The sequence below is a fragment of the Somniosus microcephalus genome, unplaced genomic scaffold, assembly GCF_052327205.1.
Source record: "Somniosus microcephalus isolate GS21.2 unplaced genomic scaffold, FLI_Smic_1.0 unresolved_chr6, whole genome shotgun sequence".
In the NCBI taxonomy this organism is placed as follows: domain Eukaryota; kingdom Metazoa; phylum Chordata; class Chondrichthyes; order Squaliformes; family Somniosidae; genus Somniosus; species Somniosus microcephalus.
Window position 1 is genome coordinate 30950549 of NW_028225184.1, and position 24513 is coordinate 30975061.

General features: G+C 42.6%; 1 protein-coding gene across 1 annotated transcript; it reads right to left on the reverse strand.

Moving 5' to 3' along the window:
- Positions 1-1004: 1004 nt before the first annotated feature.
- Positions 1005-19647, reverse strand: LOC147087164 (Fc receptor-like protein 5). Its single transcript, XM_085978072.1, has 10 exons — positions 19506-19647; positions 17943-18236; positions 15677-15970; positions 13473-13766; positions 9026-9322; positions 7337-7426; positions 6410-6437; positions 5386-5429; positions 3574-3614; positions 1005-2517 (listed from the first exon to the last, which is right to left on the reverse strand). Exons 1-10 carry the CDS (start codon positions 19645-19647, stop codon positions 2452-2454), a joined length of 1590 nt encoding a protein of 529 aa, XP_085834198.1. The 3' UTR covers positions 1005-2451.
- Positions 19648-24513: the final 4866 nt, after the last annotated feature.

A 24513-nucleotide genomic window follows, 5' to 3' on the forward strand; every position in this document is an offset into this window, starting at 1 on the left:
ATGTCCCACGAGTGCAATGCGAGGAACAGTACCTCATCTTCCGATTAGGCACTTTGCAGCCTTCCGGACTCAATATCGAGTTCAACAATTTCAGATCATAACCTCGTCCCCTATTACTTTTTTACATATAATTTTTTCCACCCGTTTGTTTTGGGTCTTCCTTCCCACCCGCATTTCCTTCTGTTTCTCCCTCTCACCTGGCAGCTGTCTCTTGCCTGCTAGTTCACTTCACACCTAATCTCAGCTGTCTTTTGTCTCCACCAGCCTATAACCATCTCATTTGCTTTCGAATACCTTTTATTGTCTCTTTTACTTCTTTTGTCGATCGCAGTCCTGCCTTCGATCGATTTTATTTTCTTTCCAATTTTGAAAAATGGTTCCGACCCGAAACGTCAACTCAAATTTCTCTCCACGGATGTTGCCTGAACTGCTGAGTTTTTCCAGCATTTTCTGTTGTTATGAGGTGGAGATGATCTGTTTTAGTTATGTTGGCTGAGAGACAAACATTGTCCAGAACACAGGGGAGAACTCCCCTGCGCATTATCGAATAGTGCCATTGGATACTTTATGCCTACTTGAGAAAGTAAGCGGGGACTCGGTTTAACGTCTCAGCCATTTTTATCTCCTTATCGGAGCAAGGATATACATGCCTTAGGAGTGGTGCAACGAAGGATCAATAGATTCATTCCTGAGATCAGGAGGAATAACTTCATTCAGAGGGTTATGAATCATTGGACTTCTCTACCCCAGAGGGCTGTGGATGCTGATTCGTTGAGCATATTCAAGGCTGAGACAGATTGATTTTTGCACTCTAGGTGAGCCAAGGAATATATATCTTCTCAGATACCTCGATCTCAATTTTTTTCTGATTACCTTCCTGTGAAACACCTTGGACCGTTTAAGGAAAGGATATAAATGCAAATTGTTTTTATTGGACTTTCAAACCTCATGGGACCTTGTAGTAAATAAACAAACACCACTACTGTGTAATTAGACTTCTGCGAAATTGTAATGCCTTTATTCAGATATTGAACACATGACATTGCTGTACGCTAAAATGCATATGCTATTATAAAGCTATTAAATCATCTTCCATGCCATTAACAGTTATAATTATTTCCTGCAACAAAGCATCACCCGGGCAGAGCGCAGAGAGGAAACTCTGGCAGGGCAGGGGGGAATCGCACAGTTTTAACATAATAAACCCCGTTTTTATCAGTGAAAGGAAAGTCAATCCCATTCCTCAAGGTGCGCGCGATACTCTGCGCCAGATTTAACATTCGGCGCTCTGCTATGGTGAAACTTAGCACCCAGGCAGTAAGAGCAAAAACATATTTTACACCAAATTATTTAGAGCAGAATTGACTTCCTGGAGGAAACTCCAGCAGTAGCGGAGAGGGCAAAGATGTTCATGAAGTTTCCTGATCTATTCTAATTTCCCCAAAGTGAGGTCCGTTCTGTAATGTGCAAGCTTAGTAAGAAGTTTTACTTTACTAAAACACAGCTTCTACCCTCCTGCTGCAAGGTGGTGCCGAGAGTATTGGCGAAATTGATAGCCCCCAATCCGGTGGTTAATCGATTATTCAAATTCATGGACTGGGGGCCAAGTTTGCATTTTGTGCCCGGCTACAGAGAAACAGCGATTCAGTCACAATTATCTCAAGGAACATGGCAAAAAGGATGGAATTTAAACTTGAGCTGTACAAATCCTTGGTCAGACCCGGTCTGGAATACTGCGGTCATTTCTGGTCATCGCTCTTCAGGAAGGATCTATTGGCCTTGGAAGGGGTGCAGCGCAGATTCACCAGAATGTTACCGGGGCTTAGAGAGTTACATTCTGAGGATAGGTTGCATTGACTTGGATTGTTCTCCCTTGAGTACAGGAGATTATTGTGTAAATTAATCATGGTTCTTAAAATGTTTACACTATCTGATAGGTTGGCTATAGGTAATCTATTTCTTCTGGTAATGAAATCTATATCAAGGTAATTATAAAATTAGAGGTAGGCCGCTCAGAAGCAAATTCAGGAAGCACATCTTCACGCGAAGTTTTGTAGAAATTTAGAAGTTTACCCGCAGAAAGGCTCTGTGCTGGGGGACAATAGGAGATTTCGAGAGAGGGATTGAAAAGTTTTGTTAGGTCAGCGTATCAAATGATTAGGCACAAACCGGGTAAACCGAGTTGAGGTTCAGACCAACCATGATCTCATTCCATAGAGAAGGCTCGAGGGGCTGAATGGCCGGCTCCTGGTTACCATGTTCTAAAATGTTTGTTTAAATTACGCACAAAGTAAACTAAATACCTGGAGTGGGGTCAGACATTTCTCACAGATTACATTTCTATAGATGGCTTCTTGCAAACACAAAGTCTCGCTGAATAATATTTTAATGGGTGAAATGCTGATGACCATGGCATTGTCCGGTACTGTTGAGATGGATGTGCCTGGTCTTCTAGAGCTTCACTGCTGCATAGAGGACGCAGTCCTCACCGAGGTTTTGGACGGTGTCTCGCTGACTCTGAAAGGAATGGTGCAAATGGTCAGAAATGCAATCGAACAACTACACTCTGGTAACAGTTCAGCGAAATTCTATCAGCTGATGCTCCAAGGCAGAAGCCGAAAAATGTCAAAAGCAGCGTTGTTGGAGTGAGCAGTATTAAACGGGGAATATTGCACTGCTCTAAAGGGTATTAACTGTCTGCTAACGGTTACATTTGCAGATGAAGTTTTCACCTCAGGTAATGCTGTTTGTTTAAAACAAGAAGGGACACTCGAGCAGCAGCAGGGCAACAGGACATGATGGAAACAGAGAGCGGGAGGAATTTTCTACTTGATCAGAGGTGCTGAAGGGACGATAAGGGTTCGGCCACCGATCACTTTGACATCGATGGAAAGGGACATCAGTAAGGTGTAAAATGGGCGGCTGAATCCAGATCACTGTTTTAGGCCCACTCTAAGCCAAAAGTTCCAGCGCCTATCTCTGACAGCATCGGAAAATGAAGGAACAACTTAACTTTCCAGGTGGGATACTAGGATGTTGTGTGTAAGACGTGGAAACCGCATGTTGGTTCAGTGGGTGAAATAGAAAATGGTCTTGTTTATGTCAAAATGCTCTGCATATTCCAGATATTAACCAATTGTTAAACTGTAAATGCTGTACACTGCCTAGATTCGCTTGTACAGGAGTGTGTTTGCAGCTGCATTCGTGGTAATTGAACTCTGTAATTTCCCTTCAGTTCCTATAGCGGGCCGAAATCTACACCTCACCCCTCAAATATTATTGTTCTATTGCAAATACATTTGTTCAATCCGCTTAGAAAAATAGAGATCCGTTCATTATTCTGCATTGGACATCATTCTGTCGCCGTTTAAAGACATATTGAAGTGTGATCAAAAACATTTTTGTCCTCATGTATATTAATTACTGGACAAGGCAATTGTGATATTTCAAAAGAAGAAGAACTCTGTTGGAGAAGGCAACAAATATTTGGACACATCGTTCCAGGAGATGGAATGAGCGAGATAAAAGTCCACATCAATGGAAAAATAAAATCCCAGTGCATTTTTAACTTACAGCGTTTACTCTCGGCAATGTTTGCAGGTTAAGAACAGCATCTAAACAAAACAAAACACAATAACAAATGGATTGATGTTTAAATACTTAGAGCATTTCCCTCTTTTATTAAAGAGTTTTATTCCTATGGAGGTTTTGTTTATCATCATATGGATGGGACACCATCTCCACACTCAATAGTGGGAACTAGCTGGCCATTGGCAACTACCAATGGGTATTTGACTATCCACTAGGAAGTGAATGCACCTCCTATGCTGAGTTTCTCTTCTCAATTCCTCGGTTTCTCCAGGAAGTGGATGGGTTGGCTGAGGTTTCTCTCGACATGGGCAGTAGATTTTCACTGTATGACTTAATGTTTCTCGGATTATCGCTGATGCAGCGATAGCTTGCCTAATCTAGAGTTGTCCTGTGATCTCAATGAGTGCTAAACTCTCGATTGTTGAATATTAATGCATTTTTATCCATGATAATAACTTTAGCTATTTGAATAAGGAAACACTTGATTCCGAAATATTTACATCATACAGGCATGTTGCTACCTCTCTACAAAATCTTACTTGCTGTTGTAAAAATGTTGTCATCCTTTTTGTTCAATCTTTTCTCATTATAATAACCTATGTGATCCTTTATTCTGGAAACTTTATATGTAAATGTCTCACACTGTTGTTACACCATCTAACCACGGGTGGCACTACAACGCATTAAACGTTACTGGAGAAGAAGTTCGATGCTCCTCCTAACCCAATGTGTTAGCTTCACATCTTTGAAAGGGTTTTGCTATTTAACATTAAATAACAAAAAAACGTGAAGTATTGTACAAAAGGGAAAGACGGCCAACATTGGAATTCAATTACATCTGTGAACCCCGGTCCAGTAATCCACTACCCTACAAGAGCAAAAAGTGGAAGGAGCGCACGTCAACCCATGCAGCCCAGCAACCCACCCCTTCAACCACCGTCTGCCCCACCTTTGACAGAGCGTGTAGTCACCTGAGAACTAATTTTTAGTGTGGAAGCAAGTCATCCTCGGTTCCGACTGACACCCTAAGAAGATGACCCTGCAATGCTGCACTTGAAGACTCTACATAGCCCGGACTCCACATGCCTATTGCACTGCGAATTCGATGAGCAATACCATACAAATCTTTTGTGCTCTTTATAAATCGCACTTCCGATTGTAATTAGTTGCTTCACATTGCTCATGATAAATTCCTCTGCTTGATTCACTTGTGGAATCAAAATCTGCGACAGAAATTTGGCATACTGTAATTACATCTATCCACCAGTGGTGGCGTGGTGCAGCTTCTCAGCATGTTTGCAAAAACCTGTGATGCTATTACCGACTCCACTTGCTTCAGCAATTGCCATCTATTACACTACTGTACTGTAAATATATAAATATTTAAAACAATGCATGATCAGATTTCCTATTAGAAACAAATTAGCACAGTGGGTCGGAATAAAAAAGGGGTTTGTTTTACATCTATGTGCCGGGTCCAGCGACCTCTTTCCGACTATCCTCTCTGCATCTGTTGACGACACTCCCTCATCACTCCCTGTCTGAAAAATCACTTTCATTGAATGATGAAAATATATATTCAGAGTTTATTTTGATTCTTGGTCAGATTCACTAAATGATTCAGAATGATTGACAGTATATGTGATTCACAGTTGGCTTGCTAATACAATAAAATGTCTACAAACGGTTACTAGAAATGTAACAATAATATTGTGTTCATTCCTTTTCGTTAACTGCAAGAAAAGCTAAATGCAAAGGAGAATTTTGGATGTACGAATACAAAACTGAACTTACATGTTAGGGTCTCACTGCTTTGGTCACCAGGAGGCGCTGTGTTCCTTAAAACAACATATATCGTCAATTAATCATTTTATTTTCGATGGCACAGATCATTAAATTTTTGATACAGGTATTGATTGGATTTCAGACATGGATCCCATGTTATATGTAGAAGTATCTCTCTGCCCACGTCCTGGAACATGTGTTTATCCAACTGTTCCCAGGCCAGGTTATTCCTTGTTACCCTGGAACTAATGATTAGTTTGACATCTAGGGTGATTAATGAGGACCTCTCTCCTGCTCTCACCATGTGGAGTGGCACCATTACATAGTTTGTGAATATTTCCTCCCGTTGGACAATCTTTTTGGCGAGCAGAATTTCCATTGGGCTAAAAATAAGAATTTGATGAAATCATCACAAACCGATTCGCGATATCGATTCAGGGAGCACAAAGAGGGATTTCATCTCTCATTGAGCTGTTGTTAATATGGGATCCCCAGATGAGAAAGGCTATAGTTTAATGAGATAATGAACAAAAACACATTTAAAGGGATGTAGTGCAGATGCAAACAAAATTACTGAAGTAAGTGAAAACTGCCTGGATTAGTGTTTGAATATAGTTGAGTTTGTGTGATTGTGTGTGTGTTTGAGTGTGTGTGTGTTTTATTATGATTGTGTGTTTGAGTGTGTGTATGTGTGTTTTAATATGTGTGTGTTTGAGAATGAGTGTATGCTTTATTATGAGCGTGTATCTGTGTCTTTCACTGAACGTATGAGAAAATATATGTGTCCTTGTGTGTGAATTTCTGTGATTATGTATACCAGTCTGTGTATATGTATATGAATTTGTGAGTGTATGTATGTATATACATCTAATTGCGTGTTGGAGTGTGTGCGTGAGTGTGAGTGGGGGAGTTTCTTTCTAATATGAAAAGGAAGTGAAGTATACAGGGTACAATTATTCCTGAACATCTGCATCTGAGTTTTATCTTGGCCAGGTGTGGTTGTAATTGACAATTCAACAGTCAATGATCTCACCTCATTTCTCTGCTGCTTCTCCACTTCCCTGAGAAGAAAATGTAAGTGTTAGAAATCTGAGCCAAATAATGGTTTGCAAAATAGGAATAAGAGTAGAGTCAATGAGCTGAAAAGGTCTTTTGGACACAGAAACCTGTGCCCCAGCACCATAACTGTCCCGACACAACCAACCAATGTTTTATGAAGGAACCCGAAGGGGGTACTTTTAAATTAACCCACCGGTGGGAAACGGTCGAATTCAGGCAGGATTTCCATTGTACACAGCGCCCATCTCCATTGCTGTGTTGCAGATTTTCCTCCTCCATACTCATGTACTACCCTAACCACCTCCACAACATCACCTCTCAGCCATCTCCTTCCAGACTAAGAATACCGAGTTTTTCGATTCATTCGTTACAATGTGACACTGTGGGTTGGAATTCCACTTGACTGGTAAAGGAAAATGGGCGGTATCGCTCACTCTGCAAGTTCTACACCCCACAGGACATTCAGTTCCATACATGGGGAATACCATAGGTGGCAAATGCGATATCATCCATCTTGCACGATCAAGTAAGACACATTTGTACCCCAGTAATGCAGTTGCTCAAAATTAGCAGTAGCGTTGAGCCGCCCATTCTACGTTAAAATCTATATTCTATTGAAATCAATGATACTAAATATCGGATGGAGCAAATAACAGGCGGCTATTTAAAATACTCCCGTTATGTGCTTCCACCAAAGACGCATTTCTACCCAGGACCCTTTCTGCTTCGACCCTCGCTATTTCGCCTGTCAGTCAACGATTTCCAAATATTTACAGTCCGAGCTTATGGGTGAAGTGGGAGATGGTTGGAGGAGGTTGTCAGTACTGTGTTCATGGAGAGGCGGCAGTAAGCATGGTCTGCGTGTCTGTAATGAACGGATAATGCATGTTGATTAACCCACCTTTCTTCCAGAAGCACACACCCAACAGAACAAAGATGAGAATCAGACCCACAGCAGAGCCAACACCAGCCTCCAGTGCAAAGGATTTATCTAAGTGAGGTAAAGGGACACAGCGTAACCAAGTTAAACAACAGTTTCTACAAAAAATAGATAATCTGCAGCTTAACAGAAGCCACCGATAGGCAGTGGATCCGGAGTGAATTTCAAAGCAGAAAAAATACATAAGAAATTAAAAGGTTGATATAATATCATAGAATTGCACAGAAAAGAATGAGTCCATTTGGCCCATCGTGCCTGTGAAAGAGCTATACAAATAGTATCACACCTCTGCTCATTCCCCACAGCCCTGCATTTTGTTCTCACTTTCAAGTATATGTCCGATTCCCTTTGGAATGTTACTATTTAATCTGCTTCCACCTCACTTTCAGGCAGTGCATTCCAGATTACAACAACTCGCTTATTTATTTAATAATTTTATCTCACCTCTGTGTTTTGCCAGTGATCTTTAATCTGTGCCCTGTGGTTATCGACCCTACTGCCAGTAGAATCAGTTTCTCCTTATCTGCTCTATCGTAAACCCTCATAATTTTGAACCATTCTATTACATCTCCCCTTAACATTCTCTGCTCTAAGGAGAACGACCTCAGATTCCCTTGTCTCTTCACATAAAATGGCATAGCATTTCCAACACTCGCGATACTTAATGTTAGCGGTTCCTTGGATTTTCACTGTTTCGAAAACGTGCTTCAGATGTTCAAAGTCGTTCTCTCCTCCTCTGTTTTTTATAATAAATGACCCGCATTAAATCAGTGCTGCAATATCAGCGAATCAGTAATAAAGTCGGCGGGGGTTTGGCATGCAGTTGACGTCACAATGCATTGGGAGAACATGACGCAGCACGAAGCTGATTCTCATTGTTCGATTGATTAGTTGCCTCGTTCATTCTTTGATTCTTTCATTGGATATTAACCGTGTTCTGGGACAAAGCGACTGTTCCCAGCTGGCGGCAAAAATATAACAGATTGCACGTAAATTAGTCAGTTTCATTCTGTAAGTTTCATTCTGGTCATTGGGTCAAAACTGCGCATGCGAGGAGAGAATGAGTTGAGCTAATTTTTTAGGCGCGGACCTTTGTCACAACATCCTGCTCTCTCCACAGACGCCGACTGAACTGTTGTATATTTCAAACAGCAGATTGTTTGTTTTGCTTATTGCTTACCAGGTTAAAATGACCTTTTGTTAAAGTCGGTAACGTGAATATTTTTTATTCTCAGCTTCCCTAGGGTTAATCTTGCACTATTATAGAATCGATGAGGAACTACAGAAGAAAGCGAGTGAATCAAACTTTTAATCGGAGTTGGAGAAGTAAAACCATCCAATGGTTAGCGCTTTAGTTCTGCCATCAGTCACGCAGTAAGTAGCAAACACTTAATGGAATAAGAGTCAAAGGGTATTCGAGCACTGGTGTAAAAGTGGGCAATGTCACATCGCCCACCTGTTCAGTCCTGTATGACGGGGTGTAAAGTGGGCAGCCTATGAGTCAACATCCGATAAGAATTTTAACATATTGATGTCATTTACATGCCAGTTTTAATCCTTAAACAGAACAACTGATGCAGACTAACTATGATGCAAGCACCCCTTGTGCTGGGGTCCGATAAATACAGTGACTCTGTGAATCTCACTCACCTCCTACAGTTATATGTACAGGGTCACTCAGAGCCGATGTTAGCCGCCTTCCGCTCACATCCGCTTTGTACAGGCAGGTGTAACTTCCTCCATCGGAATGACCTATATTCCTGATGGTGAAGGTGAGAGAATTACACCCTGCAGCAGCATGCTGGACATCCGAGTGATTCGTTTCTCCATGTCTGTATAAGTAAAATGTGATGCCAGGAAGCTCCCGTGGGCTTGTACAGTTAAAGGTGACTTCTCCACCCTTCACAAGAACATTGGAATCCATTGATATATTTGGTTTGGGTAGACCTGTAATTCGAAAGGAACAAGTAGTGACCATCGATTCAAAATGCAATATAGACTTATTCTTGAGAACCAAAATATGAATGAGCTGGGCTTGTGTACACAGGGGATAACTGAAACGTTTGGAGAAGACAAGACAGTCGAAAATATAGTGAGCCGTGAGAATGATATCAACACACATCAAGGGGACATGATTCTGCTATTCCCATTTACACTTCCTCTAGACCCAGCTTTTGTTTCTTTACTGGTCCCATACCATCTCCTTTTGCATTGTACAATCAGACCTACTGTAATTTAATCTTTCCTGCCTTCCAACCTAACACAGACCTTCCCATTTGATCTTTCCTCCCTTCCCCATTTCACTGCCTCTGCATTTGCTTAAAATGTTTTATAACTCTAAGTTTTCCAGTTCTGAGGAAAGATCATCGATGTGAAACGTTAACACTGTTTCTCTCTCTACAGAGGCTGCCTGGCCTGCTGAGTATTTACAGCATGTTCTGTTTTTATTTCAGGATTACATAGAGAGACTGGTGAAATTGAGAGAGACATGGCAGATGAAATCTAATGCAGATAAGTGTGAAGTGACACAATTTCGTAGAAAGAATTAAGAGGGAATGTTTAAACGAAATTGTACAATTTCAAACGTGGTGCAGGAACAGAGGGACCTGGGGTGCACATGCACAAGTCTTTGAATGTGGCGGGATAGGCTGAGGTTACATTTAAAGAAAAGCTGTATCAAACAGAGGCTTAGACTACAAAGTCAAAGAAGATATGCTAAAGCTGTAGGAATCACTGGTTAGACGCCATGTAGGAATACTGTGTCCCAGAATAGGGCACTACACTTTAGGAAGGATGTCAATGCCTTACAGATGGTGTAGAGGAGATTTACCAGAATGGTTCCAGGGAAGAGGGATTTCAGTTATATTGAGAGACTGGAGAAGCTGTGATTGACTCGTCAGAGCAGAGAAGGTTGAGTAGAGATTTAATAGAGGTGATCAAAATCATGAAGCATTTAGATAGATTAAATAAGGAGAACGTTTTTCCAGTGACAGCAAGGTAGGTAACAAGGGGACGCAGGTCTGATTGTACAAATCAAACTTCCTCTCCACCTTCTCTGCTCTAAGGAGAACTACCCCAGCTTCTCTACTCTATCCACGTAACTGAGGTCCGTCCTCCCCGGAATCGTCCTCGTAAATCTTCTCTGCCCTTCTCTAAGGCCTTCCAACCCTTCCTAGAGTGCGGTGCCCAGAATTAGACCCAATGCTCCAGTTGAGGCCGAACAAGTGTTTTATAAATGTTTATTATGACATCCTTGCTTTTGTACTTTATGCTGCTATTTAAGAAGTTCAGGATCCCGTATGCTTGTATAACCGTTTTGTCAACCTGCCCGGCCACCTTCAACAATGTGTGCACAAATACCTCCAGGTTTCTCTGGTTACACATACACTTTAGCGTTGTAGCTTTTAGTTTTTATTGTCTCTCCTCGTTCTTCGTACCAAATATATCATGTCACACTCTTCCACGTTGATATATTTCGTATTGTTACTGCATCTGTGGTAAATGAATGTAAAGAACAACAGAAATGGATTTCTGCATGTTCTTGTGCCATGAAAGGCTGGTAACTCAATAACGATTGTGACGTGTTTAATTGAAATGTTCGTATCGGCAATTGAGATTCGACAAAAAGGGAACTGATGGTTTCAAAAAGAAAATAAATCAGTTGGGGATCTTGTTCCAAAATCTGGGCTTATCGCTGAAATTTCCATCTTTGATACCAGGAGAAGATATTTTCCTTTGAAATTCACATTTCTGCTAACTTAGTCGAGACATAACCTGAATAAAAAGAGTGAACAACTCCCATAAACTGTGTGGATTTACATTTCACATCAGGCAGTGCAGAGTTGCTCGGCTGTAGGATGTGGGCTTCGCTGGCAAGGCTGGCATTTAGTGCCCGAACCCAGTAGCCCTTGTGAAGATGATGGTCAGTCTTCTTCTTTAACCCATTTATGCTCCCTTAATGCTGTTCGGTATGGGCTTCCAAGATTTTGAGCGAGCGACGATGAAGGAACGCCAAATATATTTCCAAGTCAGGATGGTGTGTGACTTGGAGGTGGAACTAGGAGATTATGCTGTTCAGATGCTACGACTGCCATCGTCCTTTTTTATGATGGAAGTCGAGGGATTTCGAGGTGCAGACGAAATCCATTGAGGGATATGAAACCTTAAATGTACTTAAGTTAAAATATTTTGCGTATCAGGATGTTTTTGTAAATCTCATTCCGCTGTTTCGGTTATCTGACTGAGAATCTGTAATCTGACAAGGCCACCCACACTGGCGGTGCTTCGTGAGGTGACCATTCATTCAGTGGAGTTAAAACTTTGGCAGGAAGAAGCCATTTGACGTTAAACATTCCACTGTGGTAGTTCCAGACATTTAGTGAGTAAAATTGGAAATCAGGGTCAGATTTTGCGTGATTTTAAGAGATAGCCGGCCGCCCCCTGTCAGAATGTGTTGTCTTCACATCGCTAAATATCCAATCTCTCAGCTCCATCAAACAGCATTCCCTCAGTACTCAGTCACAGGGACAATGGTAAACTAGCACGATATTAGATTCCATTTAAGTCAATGGAGGGTATAATTGGGCGGAGAGTAAAATGGAAGGTCGATCCCTATCTGCCTCTTTTCCACCTGGAGGGTGTGGTTAAAGTTACCCTACAAGTGTCGCCATGGACTGTGAGCTCATGTTTTTCGTCGGGATTGAATGCACAACATTCAGACGCAATGGAGTATAAATTCGTCTTGTACAGTAGCCTAAAGCAGGCGATAGCTCAACATCAGCACGTTTTACACATCGCCGGATTTCCATTTCAATTGCCTGCAATGGAATCAGAAATCTGTCGGGTGTGAATCGGGCGGCTGTTTCGCTTTCGCCTGTTTTACGCTAATTCCCGTGAGGAATGTCACAGTATCTCCAGTAATGCCCTTTGCGGTGAGCAGGTGCACAGCGAGTGATTGCAGGGCATGTTACATGAATCCTGTCAAGAGTTGAGGAATCAGATTAAAACCTAGCCCCACTATGTATGAAAGGAGGGAGAGAGGAAACGAGGAACTACAGGCCAGTTAGCCTGACATCAGTAGTAGGGAAATAGTTCGAATCTGTTATTGAGGAAATGGTAATAGGTCACTTAGAAAATACAAATAGCATTGACAGAGTCAACACGGATTTATGAAAGTGAAATCATGTATGACAAATCTGGTGGAGTTTTTGAAGTTGTAAATGGCAGAATTGATAAGGGGGAATCAGTGGAGGTGGTGTATTTGAATTTTCAGAAGGCATTCGATAAGGTGCCAAACACGAGGTTACTAAACAGAATTAGGGCTCATGGGATTGGGGATAATATATTTGCATGTATTGAGGATTGGTTAACGGACAGAAAACAGAGAGTTGCAATAAAAGATTCATTTTCGGGTTGGCAGGCTGTAACAAGTGGGGTTATGTAAGGATCTTTGCTTGGGCCTCAGCTTTTCACAATCTACATCAATGATTTGGATTAGGGGACCAATTGTAATATATTCAAGTTTGCTGATGATACAGAGCTGGTGCAACTTAAGGTGTGAGGAGAATGCAAGAAGGCTTCCAGGTGATATAGACAGGCAAAGTGAGTGGGCAGGGACAGGGCAAATGGAACAGAATGTGGAGAAGTGTGAGTCTAGATCCAAGGTCCACAGTCTCAGGTTAAGGTTTCGGCCATTTAGGAATGAGATGAGGAGAAATTTTTACACTGACTGGATGATAAATCTTTGGAATTCAGCACCCCATAGGGCTGTGAAGGCTCAGTCGTTGAGTATATTCAAGACAGAGGTAGATAGATTTTTGAATATTAAGGGAATCAAGGGATATGTGGATAGTGCAGGACAGTGGAGATGCTGTAGAAGATTGCGAATGATCCTACTGAATGGCAGAGCAAGCTTGAAGGGCCAAATGGCCTTTCCTGCTCCTGTGTCTTATATCCTTATGTTCTTAAAACCAATTCTGTTTTATTCCTCTCTCCAAATATTAAACCATTAATTCAGTTACAGTGATAGAAGCATGATTTTATAAACATACCAAGAGTGCTGGAAAAATACTAAAATCCTCTGCTCCCTGTCACTCACCTGCTACAGTGACCATCACAGACTCACTGCGCTGAGTTTCTAACCACCTTCCATTGACGAAGGTCCCATATTTGCACTGGTACCGCCCTCCTTGGTCAGTACTGTTAACCGGGATTGTTAAAATGTTGTCCTTTCTGACCATTTGATCAGATTGCAGGTATTGATTATCTTTGTATAAGTAGAACGATTTGTCTCGATAATCACCGGTCACATTGCAGGTAATGGTGACCGCCTCTCCTACTACATACACCCCACTCGGTTGATCAAGTGATATCACTGGTGTAGTTAGCGGATCTGTGGTAAAATAAATATAAAGTACAATTAGAAATGGATCTGCGGATTTTCACGTGCAGTGCAAGGTTGGGAACTCATTGATGATTGTGCGGTGTTGAAGCACAGTTTCCCAACGGATACAGAGATTCCGCAATAGGGGAGTTCGGGAATTGATTATAAAAAAAGATTGACTTGCAATTCTCTAGCGCCATGCATAACCATGGGACGTCCCAAAGCAGTTTACAGCCAATTTAGTAATCTTGAAGTGTATTCGCTGTTGTTATGTGGGAAATCAAATGGTGGTGCCAAAGAACCAAAATCCGCTCAAGTTCTCGGTCCAAAGTCCGGTTTCAGGCCAGAGATTTTACTCGGGGATGCGAGCGGAACAAGGAAATGGTTGCTTTGAAATGCCCAGTGCTGTTACTTTAGCAAGGTGAAGATGAGATCAGAGAGAGTGAAAGTCTTCATTATTCCCATAGCAGCGACTGGTACCACTGCAAGTATGATACACCCGCCAACAGAAGGCAGTGAGCAACCAATCTAAGCGAGGCTTTGAGTGTCACACTTTTGAAATAATTTAGCCGTTTTTGCGAGCACACAATTATTTTTATATATACCATTGTGGTTGTCGCTGGCATGTCCAGCAACTACTGTCAATCCCTAGTTTCCCCTCCAGAAGGTGTGGGTGGCCTTCTAATTGAACCTTAGTGAGGCCGGTGTGGTCAAAGTGCACAACAATGTAATGAATTGTAAGCGTTGGACGTACCAACGATGAAGGAACAGCAATATATGTCCAAGTCAGGATGGTGTGTGACTTGGAGGGGAACTTTTCGGCGGTGATGTTCCCATGTGCCTGCTGCCCTTGTCCTTCTAGGAGGAATAGAACGCTGGTTTGGGAGGAGCAGCCGCAGAAGCCTTGGTGACTTGCTGCAGTGCATATTGTAAATGGGAAACACTGCAGCGACTTTGCGCCGGTGGTGGACAGAGTGAATGTTTAATGTGCTGCATGATTTGCCAATCAAGTGAGCTGCGTTGTCTTGGATTGTGTCACGCTTCCTGATTTGCAGCTGCTCTCACCCAGAGATGTGGAGAGTATTCAATCACACTCTGGAGTTGTGCAAGGAGATGGTGGAAAGGCTTTGTGGAGTCAGGAGGTGAGACACTCGCCGCAGAATTCCCTGCCTCAGACCTGCTCTAGTAGCCACTGTGTTTATTTGAAGGTGAATTTGGAGTGGATGTTGTTCCCATGCATCTGCTGCCCTTGTCCTTCTGGCTGGTGGAGGTCCCGTGTAAGTGAAATGCTGACGAAATGCAATGAAGAGAGAGATATGGAAACCCACAAAGTAATTCGATTAAAATATCACACATAATAGGATCATTTTGAAAGTCTTGGCACGCAGATTCTGTTCTCGGACAGAGAAACCTGTAATCTGTTATGGCCAGCCCATCTGGAAAGCTTCTTGAGCTGACACTACACTCAGTGGAGTTAAATCCCACACGCTGTGCTTTCATTGTGGCAATAAAATTTAAAGTTTAAACATGAAGTGGGAGAATTTTTTGGAGGCGGATCCTTGAACATAGTGTTTATGATTCGATTTTATACACATAATTAAATGGAAAGCTTTATCAGGCAGGGCTGAAAACGGGCGGCCGAATCGCTAGCGCCCGTTTTGAGCTACCGCCCGTGACTAATTTCATCGCCTTATCTCCAGTAATGCCCTTTGTCGGTAATGGATTCACATCAATTGAACACAGGTCCAGAATTACATGAATCCTTTCGAGAATTGATCAATAGGTTCAAAACCCATTCGGTTTCTTCCTCTATCCTAATATTAAAACATTCATGTTGTTCCAATGATTAAAGCATAATTTTATAAAAATTCCAATAGCTTGATAAAATCATACAAAATCCATTGATCCCTGTCACTCACCTGCTACAGTGACCGTCACAGACTCGCTACGATGAGATTCTAACCGTCTTCGCTTGACAGAGGTTTTATAGTGGCACTGGTACCGCCCTCCCTGGCCTTTACTGGTAACTGGGATTTTTCCAATGTTGTCCTTTCTGATATTTTGATAGGATTGCAGATATTGATTATCTTTGTAAAAGTAGAACAATTTATCTCGATAATCTTCAGTCAAGGTGCAGGAAATGGTGACCGTCTCTCCTACTACATACACCCCACTCGGTTGATCAAGAGTTATCACTGGTGTTGTTAGCGGAGCTGTGGTGAAATAAATAGAAAGTACAATTAGAAATGCATCTGGGGATTTTCATGTAAAGCGCAAGGTTGGGATCTCAATGATGATATATATCCAAGTCAGGCTGATTTGTGACTTGGAGGTGAACTTGGAGGTGGTGGTGTTCCCATGCGCCTCCTGCACTTATCCTTCTAGGTGGGAGAGGTTGCAGGTTTGGGAGGTGCTGCCGAAGAAGTCTTGGTGACTTGCTGCAGTGCAACTTGTAGATTGTAAACACTGCAGCCACTTTGTGCCGGTGGTGGATAGAGTGACTGTTTAAAGTGCTGCATAATTTGCCAATCAAGTGACCTGCTTTGTCTTGGATTGTGTCACGCTTCCTGAGTTGCAGCTGCTCTCATCCAGAGATGTGGAGAGTATTCAATCCCACTCTTGACATGTGCAAAGAGATGGTGGAAAGGCTTTGTGGAGTCAGGAGGTGAGACACTCGCCACAGAACTCCCTGCCTCCGACCAGCTCTAGTAGTCACAGTGTTTATGTGGATGTGAATTTGGAGCGGATGTTGCCCTTGTCGTTCTGGCTGGTGAAGGTCCCGTGGAATTGAAATACTATCGAAATGCAATGCAGGGAGAGAGATGGAAACCCACGAGATAATTAGATTAAAATATCGTGCATATCAAGATCTTATTGAAAATCTCAGCACGCAGATTCTCCTGTAAGCTTGCAGAGCTTCTTGAGATGACAGTACACTCAGTGGGGTTAAATCCCTGCTGTCATTGTGGCACTAATCGTTGATTGTTCGAACCTCTAGTGATAAACATTTTCTTAGGCGGATCCTTGAATCAGGCGGCCGCAATTTGATTTTGTACACATAATTAAATGGAAAACATAATCAGGCGGGTCATAAAATGAGCGGCAAATCGCTATCGCCCATGTAATGCTACCGCAGGCCATATGTTTCATTCTCCTATATTGTCATTATGTGAGAGACAAGCAGTGATATCCGATTGTATTAAAGTGAAAAAATTGATTCTTACCCATTACCGTTACCTCCACGGTATCACTTCGGTCTGAGGTTATCTGCCGCTCTGACATTGTTCCCTTATACACACAGGAGTAATCTTCTGACCCAGTCCCCATGCTGTCCGTGATGTCAAAGATGATCGCGGATTCCCATGAATTGGCTTTGACCATTTTGATTGGATTATTTTGCCCTCCTCTGTACAAATAGAACATGCTCCCTGAATATGGAGATCGGGCTCTACAGGTAACTCTGACCATCTCCCCTCTCACAAATATTTGATCCAGAAGGTTAAGTGATATTAATGGTTTGTGAGGATGAGCTGTGAGGATAACAAGAAATCAATATCCCGCCGGGCGTGAACGGTTCTGCAATCCGCTTTTCACCCCACACTATTATACTCTCCTTGAAGTCAAATGAAAGTAATTTCCGAAAGGTTGTGACCCAATCAGCCGACCCGATTTTACGTTGTACTGAAGTGAATTAATGGTAAAATCGGGCGGAGTGTAAATCGTGAAACCGGCCCGAAACAAGCTCTTTCCCGCTTGGTGGATTTGCTCACAATTGCCCACCATGAGCTGTAAGCTGTGAGCTGGATATAGCCAGGACAATGTAAATGACCACCGGCCAGTTTTCTGCTGAGCGAGTAGGTTTAATATCACACACAATGGAATCGGATAGCGTAAAAACGTGCAGCCGATTCACTTTCGTCTTTTTTGCTCCTCCACCCGAGACAAATTTCAGGTGCAATATCTCAGTATTGCTGTTAATAACCGTAGATGCACAGCGGTGTATTCAGGGCCATTGTTACACGGATCCTGTCAAGCTTTGAGCAATGAGATCAAAGGCCATTCGCTTTTATTCCTTTCTCCTAACGTTAAACATTTCATTTTGGTATTGTGAATAACACATGGATTTTTGAAAATACCAAGCATGTTGCATAGACATATTAATAAACTCTGCCCCCTGTTACTCACCTACTATTGTCAGCGTAATAGCCTCACTCAGCGGGGAAAATAATTGCATTCCATTGAAGGAGATTCCATATTGGCATTGGTACCGCCCTCTTTGGTTACGCTGTGTAATCAGGAATGTTGCAATGTTGCCCTTTGTTACGATTGGGCTAGAGGACAGCATTGGGCCATCTCTGTCAAAGTAGAAGGCTTTATTGCGATAATCTCCGGTCACATTGCAGGTAATGGTGACCCTCTCTCCGACTACATACACCCCACTCGGTTGTTCAAGAGACATCACTGGCTTTGTTAGCGGATCTGAGGTAAAATTAACGGAAAGCACAATTAGAAATAGATCTGCGCTTGTTCATGTCATTTGTTCACTCAAAAGTGATTGTGCTACGTTGGAGGGAAGTCCTTTCATTGGGGACTGAGATTCCACAAAAGTGGAGTTCGGGACCTGATTAAAAGCAAGAGAAAACTTGCATTTATATAGCACCTTTCAGGAACTCAGCAACTCCTAAATCGCTTCACAGACAATGTAATACTTTGGAGCTCAAGTCACAGCTGAAATGTAGGAAATCAAATGGCAGAGTCAAAGAAAATAAATCAGCTTCGATTCTCTTTCCAAAGTCAGATATTAGGCCAGAAAATTTACTCTGGAATACAGGCGGAACAAGGAAAATGCTTAATTGGGCATCGCTATTTCTGCTAATTTAGCGAAGATGAACACGTGGTAAGATTACTGAACCTCCACGTTAACTCTGCGGATTCGCATTTCAAATAATGGAGTTATTTCGGTGGTCCCAAAATATTTTTGAATCATTCCAGATGAGGCCGCTGATGGTAAGGCCGTCATTTGTTCCCTATATCAAGTTGGCCTTGAGAAGATGGGGGTGGGTATTCTTCTTGACCCGACGCAATCTGTGTGGGGAAGGTGCTCACACAGTGCTCCCGCAGGGAGTTCCACGGTTTAATGCAGTGAAAAATGAAGGAATTACAATATATTTCCAAGTCAGGATGGTCTGAGAGTGGGAGGGGTGCCTTGTGGTGATGGTGTTCCCATACACCTGAAGCTCTTGTCTTCTGGTTGGTGGAGGTCACTGGTTTGGGATTGTGTAATTGTCCTCCGGAGGTCTATTACTGTCCTCCTCATTGCTCACTATATTTCCGAGTTTCCTCTCGTCTGCCAACTTTGAGACTTATGATCTGTATAACCAAGTCCAGGTCATTACTATGCATCAAAAATGTATTCCCTCTTGAATGTTGCTATTGAATATGTCTCCAGCACCCTTCCAGGCTTGGCATTCCAGATCACAACATCTCGCCGTGTAACACAGTGCTCTTTAGTTCCTCTCTGGATCTTTTGCCAATGATCTTAAATCTGTGCCTTTGGTTCAGTTTCTATTTTATTTACTCTGTCGATAACCCTTATAATTTTGAACATCTCTATTGAGCCGCCCCTTATTCTTTTCAGCTTTAAGGTACAAAATCATCTCATCTAGTCTCTCCAGATAAATAAAAAACTTACCAGTTGTGATATTGCAAAAACGCTGCCCGTCTCACTCACCTGTTACTGTTACTCACACCGAGGCACTAAGTGAGGACCAGGTCCATTGCTCGTTGACAAGGTATCCATACTTGCACTGGTAATCTCCTTGCTGATATCTGCTGGTTGACGCAATGTAAGACACTCTGCTGGTAGTGGGAAATGGAAGTTTGCCCCCATCTTTATAAAAGGTATAATCGCTACCCGGGGAATTTATGTCGCCATTGCAGGTAATTGTGATGTTCTCTCCGGGTAAATACACGCCAGATTCTTCATTCAGGGTAATTTCAGGTTTCAGCTGAAGTTCTACGGTAAAAATCATGCTAAACATTTATAAAGCATTGACTTGCTGGCAGCTGGAGTATAGTGTAGTGTTCTGTGCACCAAACTTTAAGAACGATGTCAAGGACTTGTGCAGGGTAAAGTGAAGGTTTACCAGGATGATCCGGGGGTGAGGGACTTCAGTTACGTGGAGAGATTGCAGAATCTGCGATTGTGCAGAGAAGGTTAAGGGAGAACCTTATTGGTGTATTCTAAATTAAGAGGGGTAAGTTTGAGCAAATAGGGAGAATCTGTATCCTCTGTAAACTGGGTCCATAAATAGAGCTCAGTGACTTAAAATAATTGAGAAAGGAACAAGAAGGGACCGGCGGAGAATTTCTTCACTCAGATGATTTTAAGATTGGTAAAGCAATAAGTGAAAAGGTGCTGGATACAGATTCCACCGGAACACTCATGATTCAATTGGACATGTATTGAAGGGCGCTAATGTCCAGCTTTAATTTAAAACCTGGGGTGTGGGACACAATTGTACAGCTCTTTCACACAGCTTTCACAGACATGATGGGTGCAGTGGACTACTTCTGTTCCTGAGAGACGGTATCATGCTATGAATTTATGCTCTACCGAAATAGAAAGGGATTGATGTTAGTGACCTGCTTTTGTGATGGCGTTGTTCGCCGACAGAAGGCGCTAATGCACTTCTCAGGGCATCTAAAGTTGCAAGCAAATGGTGGGATAACTCTTCAAAGCGAGTGGAGAAACATCTTAGAATTCTCCGTCTTTGTGATGTGCGAAGTTCAGTGCAGTAAGTGTTTATCACTCTCTCATCTCTGAGTCAGATGATTGTGGGTTCGAGCCCCATTCCAAACACTGGAGCTCATAATCTGGGCCGACACGCCCACTGCAGTACTGAGGGAGTGATGCACTGTGGAGATACCAAACCTTGGATGAAACTTTAACCCGAGGTCCTTACCTTCCTCACAGGTGAATGGTAAATATTCCCTGGCACTTTCTGCAGAGCAGGGAGGTACTTGTGCTCTCTTGTGTCAAGGGAGTTGGAGGTGGTGTTCGTGCTCAGAACGAGTTCGGATAGGGCATATGGGGAGATGGGAGATAATAGGAAATAAAATGCAATTCAAGTTCAGGGCAGGGTGAGCGGGATAAGGGGATGGTTTCTTTTGCAGGGCAAGGGAAGGAGTTGAAGGATCAGAGGCAGCTGAGTGGATGACCTTAGGAATAGAGGAGTGTACTGAGATGAAAAGTTCTAGGGGAGGTGATGGTGGGTTTGGGTATTAAAGGAGGGAGAGGTTTAGGAACACAGCCGAGCTCCGAACACACGGGGTGGGGAGAGAAACTGACATGGGAACTGAAAACACTGAGGACAAGGAGTCGCTCAATGAACAGGTCCTGGGATGAAAGAGAGAAAGCATATCTTCGTAAGAGACTCGGATGGGAATGGAGTTTTTAAGGCAACTATGTCTTGTGGAGAGACCAGGAGCGTGGATCATGTTGAGGGGGTGAATGTAAGTGTAGGTAACAGATGAGCAAGAGTAGAGTCTGCGCTGAGATTTGGTGATTTGGGCCACAGTGCTACCACAGGTGCTAGAATGCGGAAGCACGTCGGGAGGCTTCGGCGAGGTTCATGATGTTGCCATTGTGAGTCAAGTCTCAGGCAAAGCCAATAGATCAAAGCAATTCAGCAATCACCCACATGGATTGCAACTGCCTTGTTTGTTTGCATTACATTATACGGCAGCACAGAAACAGGTCATTCGACCCATTAATTCCATGTCTGCTGTTATGCTCTACACGACCCTCCTCCCACCCTCTCCTTCTGACCCCATCAACATATCCTTCTCCTCAACTAGCGAGTTCCATATTCTAACTACTCTCTGGGTAAAGAGGTTTTTCCTGGATTCCCTATTAGATTCATCAATGACGATCTTATGTTGATGGACCTTCGAACTGGTCTCCCACGGAAGTGGAAAAATGTTCTCTACAACTGCCCTATCAAACCCGTTCATAATCCTAAAGAGCTTTTTCACATCACCCCTTCGTCTTTATATACCTAGAGAAAAGTGCCCGAGCCTTTTCAATCTCTTCTGATAGTTGCATTATTTCAGGTCTGATATCATCGTAGTAAATACACATTGCACCTTCTCCAGTGCCTCTATATCCAGTTTATAATATTAAGACCAGAACTGTTGAGAGTGCTCCAATGTGGTCTGCCTTAAGAAATGAATCCCAGGGCGTTCTTTGTTTTGTTATGTGTTAATTAAATTGTGTCTCAAATTTTAGTGATTTGTGCCCTGTTCCCCCAGATTCCTCTGCTCTTCAACCCCATTTTGGAAATTAGTTTCTACGTAGTAAGTGTTATCCTGATTTCACTTACATATGTTGATCCACGTATATCCTTCCACTTCACACTTTGTACATATATATAATAATAGTGAACAATTAATCCGGATGGAAATTGGTAGCGGTGCTGGTTGACACATTGAACAACCCAAGGGGATAGTGGTGAATTACTTGACTGGGATGGATAAATAGATTGTGTGATTAGGCTTCAGCAAGAGTGATGGGTGTCGTGATCAGCAACAGAGCAGGAGCAGGAGTGGGCGTTGCTGCTCGTATGAAAAGATTGACAGAAATCTCGATAGACCTTTCAGAGAATGCCAGGAGAGGCACAGAATGCCGCTGTGGATTGTTCACCAATAAATCATTCATGCAAATTAAGGAGAGTGGAATGCCAGGGAAGCTGGATAAAAAGGGACTTGAGTTGTTAACAAAATTATACACAGGTTAGATCAAAATAAGTCATCGTAATATTAAGTCGAGCATTTGTCCGGTAAAGCGCATGGAATTGAAGACAAATTAATGACATTGGTACTGAATTGATTAGCAGTTACGAATCATAGAGCAGCGATAATGTGTCTGTAATCTAACTGGCAAAAAGTGACAAGTGGTGTCCCCAGGATTCTGTAATGCGGCCTCGTGTTTTAACTGCATTGATCTATGAGTTACAGGAACGAATAAAGTTCCAGATATCCAACTCCACTGACGGCACTAAGCTGTATATTCTGGCGATAGCAGCAGACCGTTGTAATGGGACATTGCTACCTTAATGAGTGGGCAAAACTCTGGGCAATATAGTTCAGTATCGGGGGCTGTTTGGTCAACCAATTTCGACCTCAGCAAGATATATATTACACCTGGAATACTGTGAGCACTTCAGCAAACCACACCATAATTAGCATATAGGAACATAGGAATCGAACTAGGCCATTCAGTCCCTCGAGCCTGTTTCTGCCATTCAATTCGATCATTGCTGATCGGTATCCTTACTCCTTCTAACTACTAGCAGATTTCAGTGAACAATTCTGTACTTTCAACATAAAGGAAGCACGGTGGCATAGTGGTTAGCACTGTTGCCTCACAGTGCCAGGGACCCAGGTAAAATCCGGCCTTGGGTGACTGCCTGTGTGGAGTTTGCACTTTCTCCCCGTGTTTGCGTGGGTTTTACTCCGGGTGCTCTGGTTTCCTCCCACAGTCCAAAGATGTGCGGGTGAGGTTGATTGACCATGATAAAAAAGTGGCCCTTAGTGTTAGGGGGGATTAAATACGCGGGGTTACGGGGATAGAGCTTGTGTGGGATGGCTGTCGCTGTAGGGACCGGGTGCTGGGGTTTGGATGATCAGCCATGATCTCGTTGAATGGCGGAGCAGGGCCGAATGGCCTGCTCCTATCTTCTATGTTTCTATAACAAACAACATAATCCCTCCCTGAAATTCATCAATACTATTCGGTTCAACCACTCACTTTGGAAGCGAGTTCCAAATTCTCACAACTGTTTGGGAAAATAAGTTTCTTCTCAATTATCTATTGGATTTCTTGGTGTCACTCTTCTAGTGATGGCCTCCAGTTATGCTCCTCCCCAAAAGTGGAAACATTCTCTCCGTATCCAATCTATTAAAACCTTTCATAATATTAAAGACCCCTATAAGCTCACTCCTCATCCTTCCTTTTTCAAGAGGAATGAGACCCAGCAATTTTATCTTTTCCTATATGTATACCATCACATTTTTGTATCATTCTTGTAAATCTCATCTGCCCTTTCTCCCTTGAATCTAAATCCATTTTAACATATGGCGACCAGAACTGCAAGCAGTACTCTAAATGCAGTCCAACAAAGGTTCGATGCAGGCTCAGCATAACTTCGCTACTTTTCTGTTGTGTCCTTCTAGAATAAACCCTGGTGCTTGATTTGTTTCTAAGTGGCCTTGCTAACCTATGTCGTAAATTTAAGTGAATGTATGTATTTGAAATCAGTGGAAATGTTGTTCCTCTACCCCACCTAGATTCGAACCTACCAAGTGATAAGTGACCTCCCTATTCTTCCTGCCTTAAAGGAATTACCTCGTATGTATCTATGTTGAACTTAATTTGCCAATTATTTGCTCATTCTTCGAGTTTATTAACATCCCCCTATAATGGATTGCACTCCTCCAGATTATTGACTGTTGCCCCAATTTGTTATCATCTGCAAATTCAGAAATTGTGTTTTGATTGAATAGTTTAAATCGTTAATGTAAATTGTGAACAGCAGTGATCTCAGCACTGATCGTTGTGGAACACCACAACGCACCTTCTGCCACTGTGAATAGCTAACCTTTACTCCCACTCTCTGCTTTCTGTCTTGAAGCCAGCTAGCAACCTATTCTGCTACTTATCTCCTGACTCCGCATACTCTGACCTTATTCGGTA

Excerpts from the sequence above, each read along its gene's own strand:
- LOC147087164 (XM_085978072.1), bottom strand. The coding sequence starts at position 19,647 with ATGGGGGCAAACTTCCATTTCCCACTACCAGCAGAGTGTCTTACATTG. Across the intron at positions 15,971-17,942 it reads TATTACGCTGACAATAGTAG|CTCCGCTAACAACACCAGTG; the intron begins GTGAGTAACAGG and ends ATTTCACCACAG. Across the intron at positions 3,615-5,385 it reads AAGCAGTGAGACCCTAACAT|ATGCTGTTCTTAACCTGCAA; the intron begins GTAAGTTCAGTT and ends TGTTTTGTTTAG.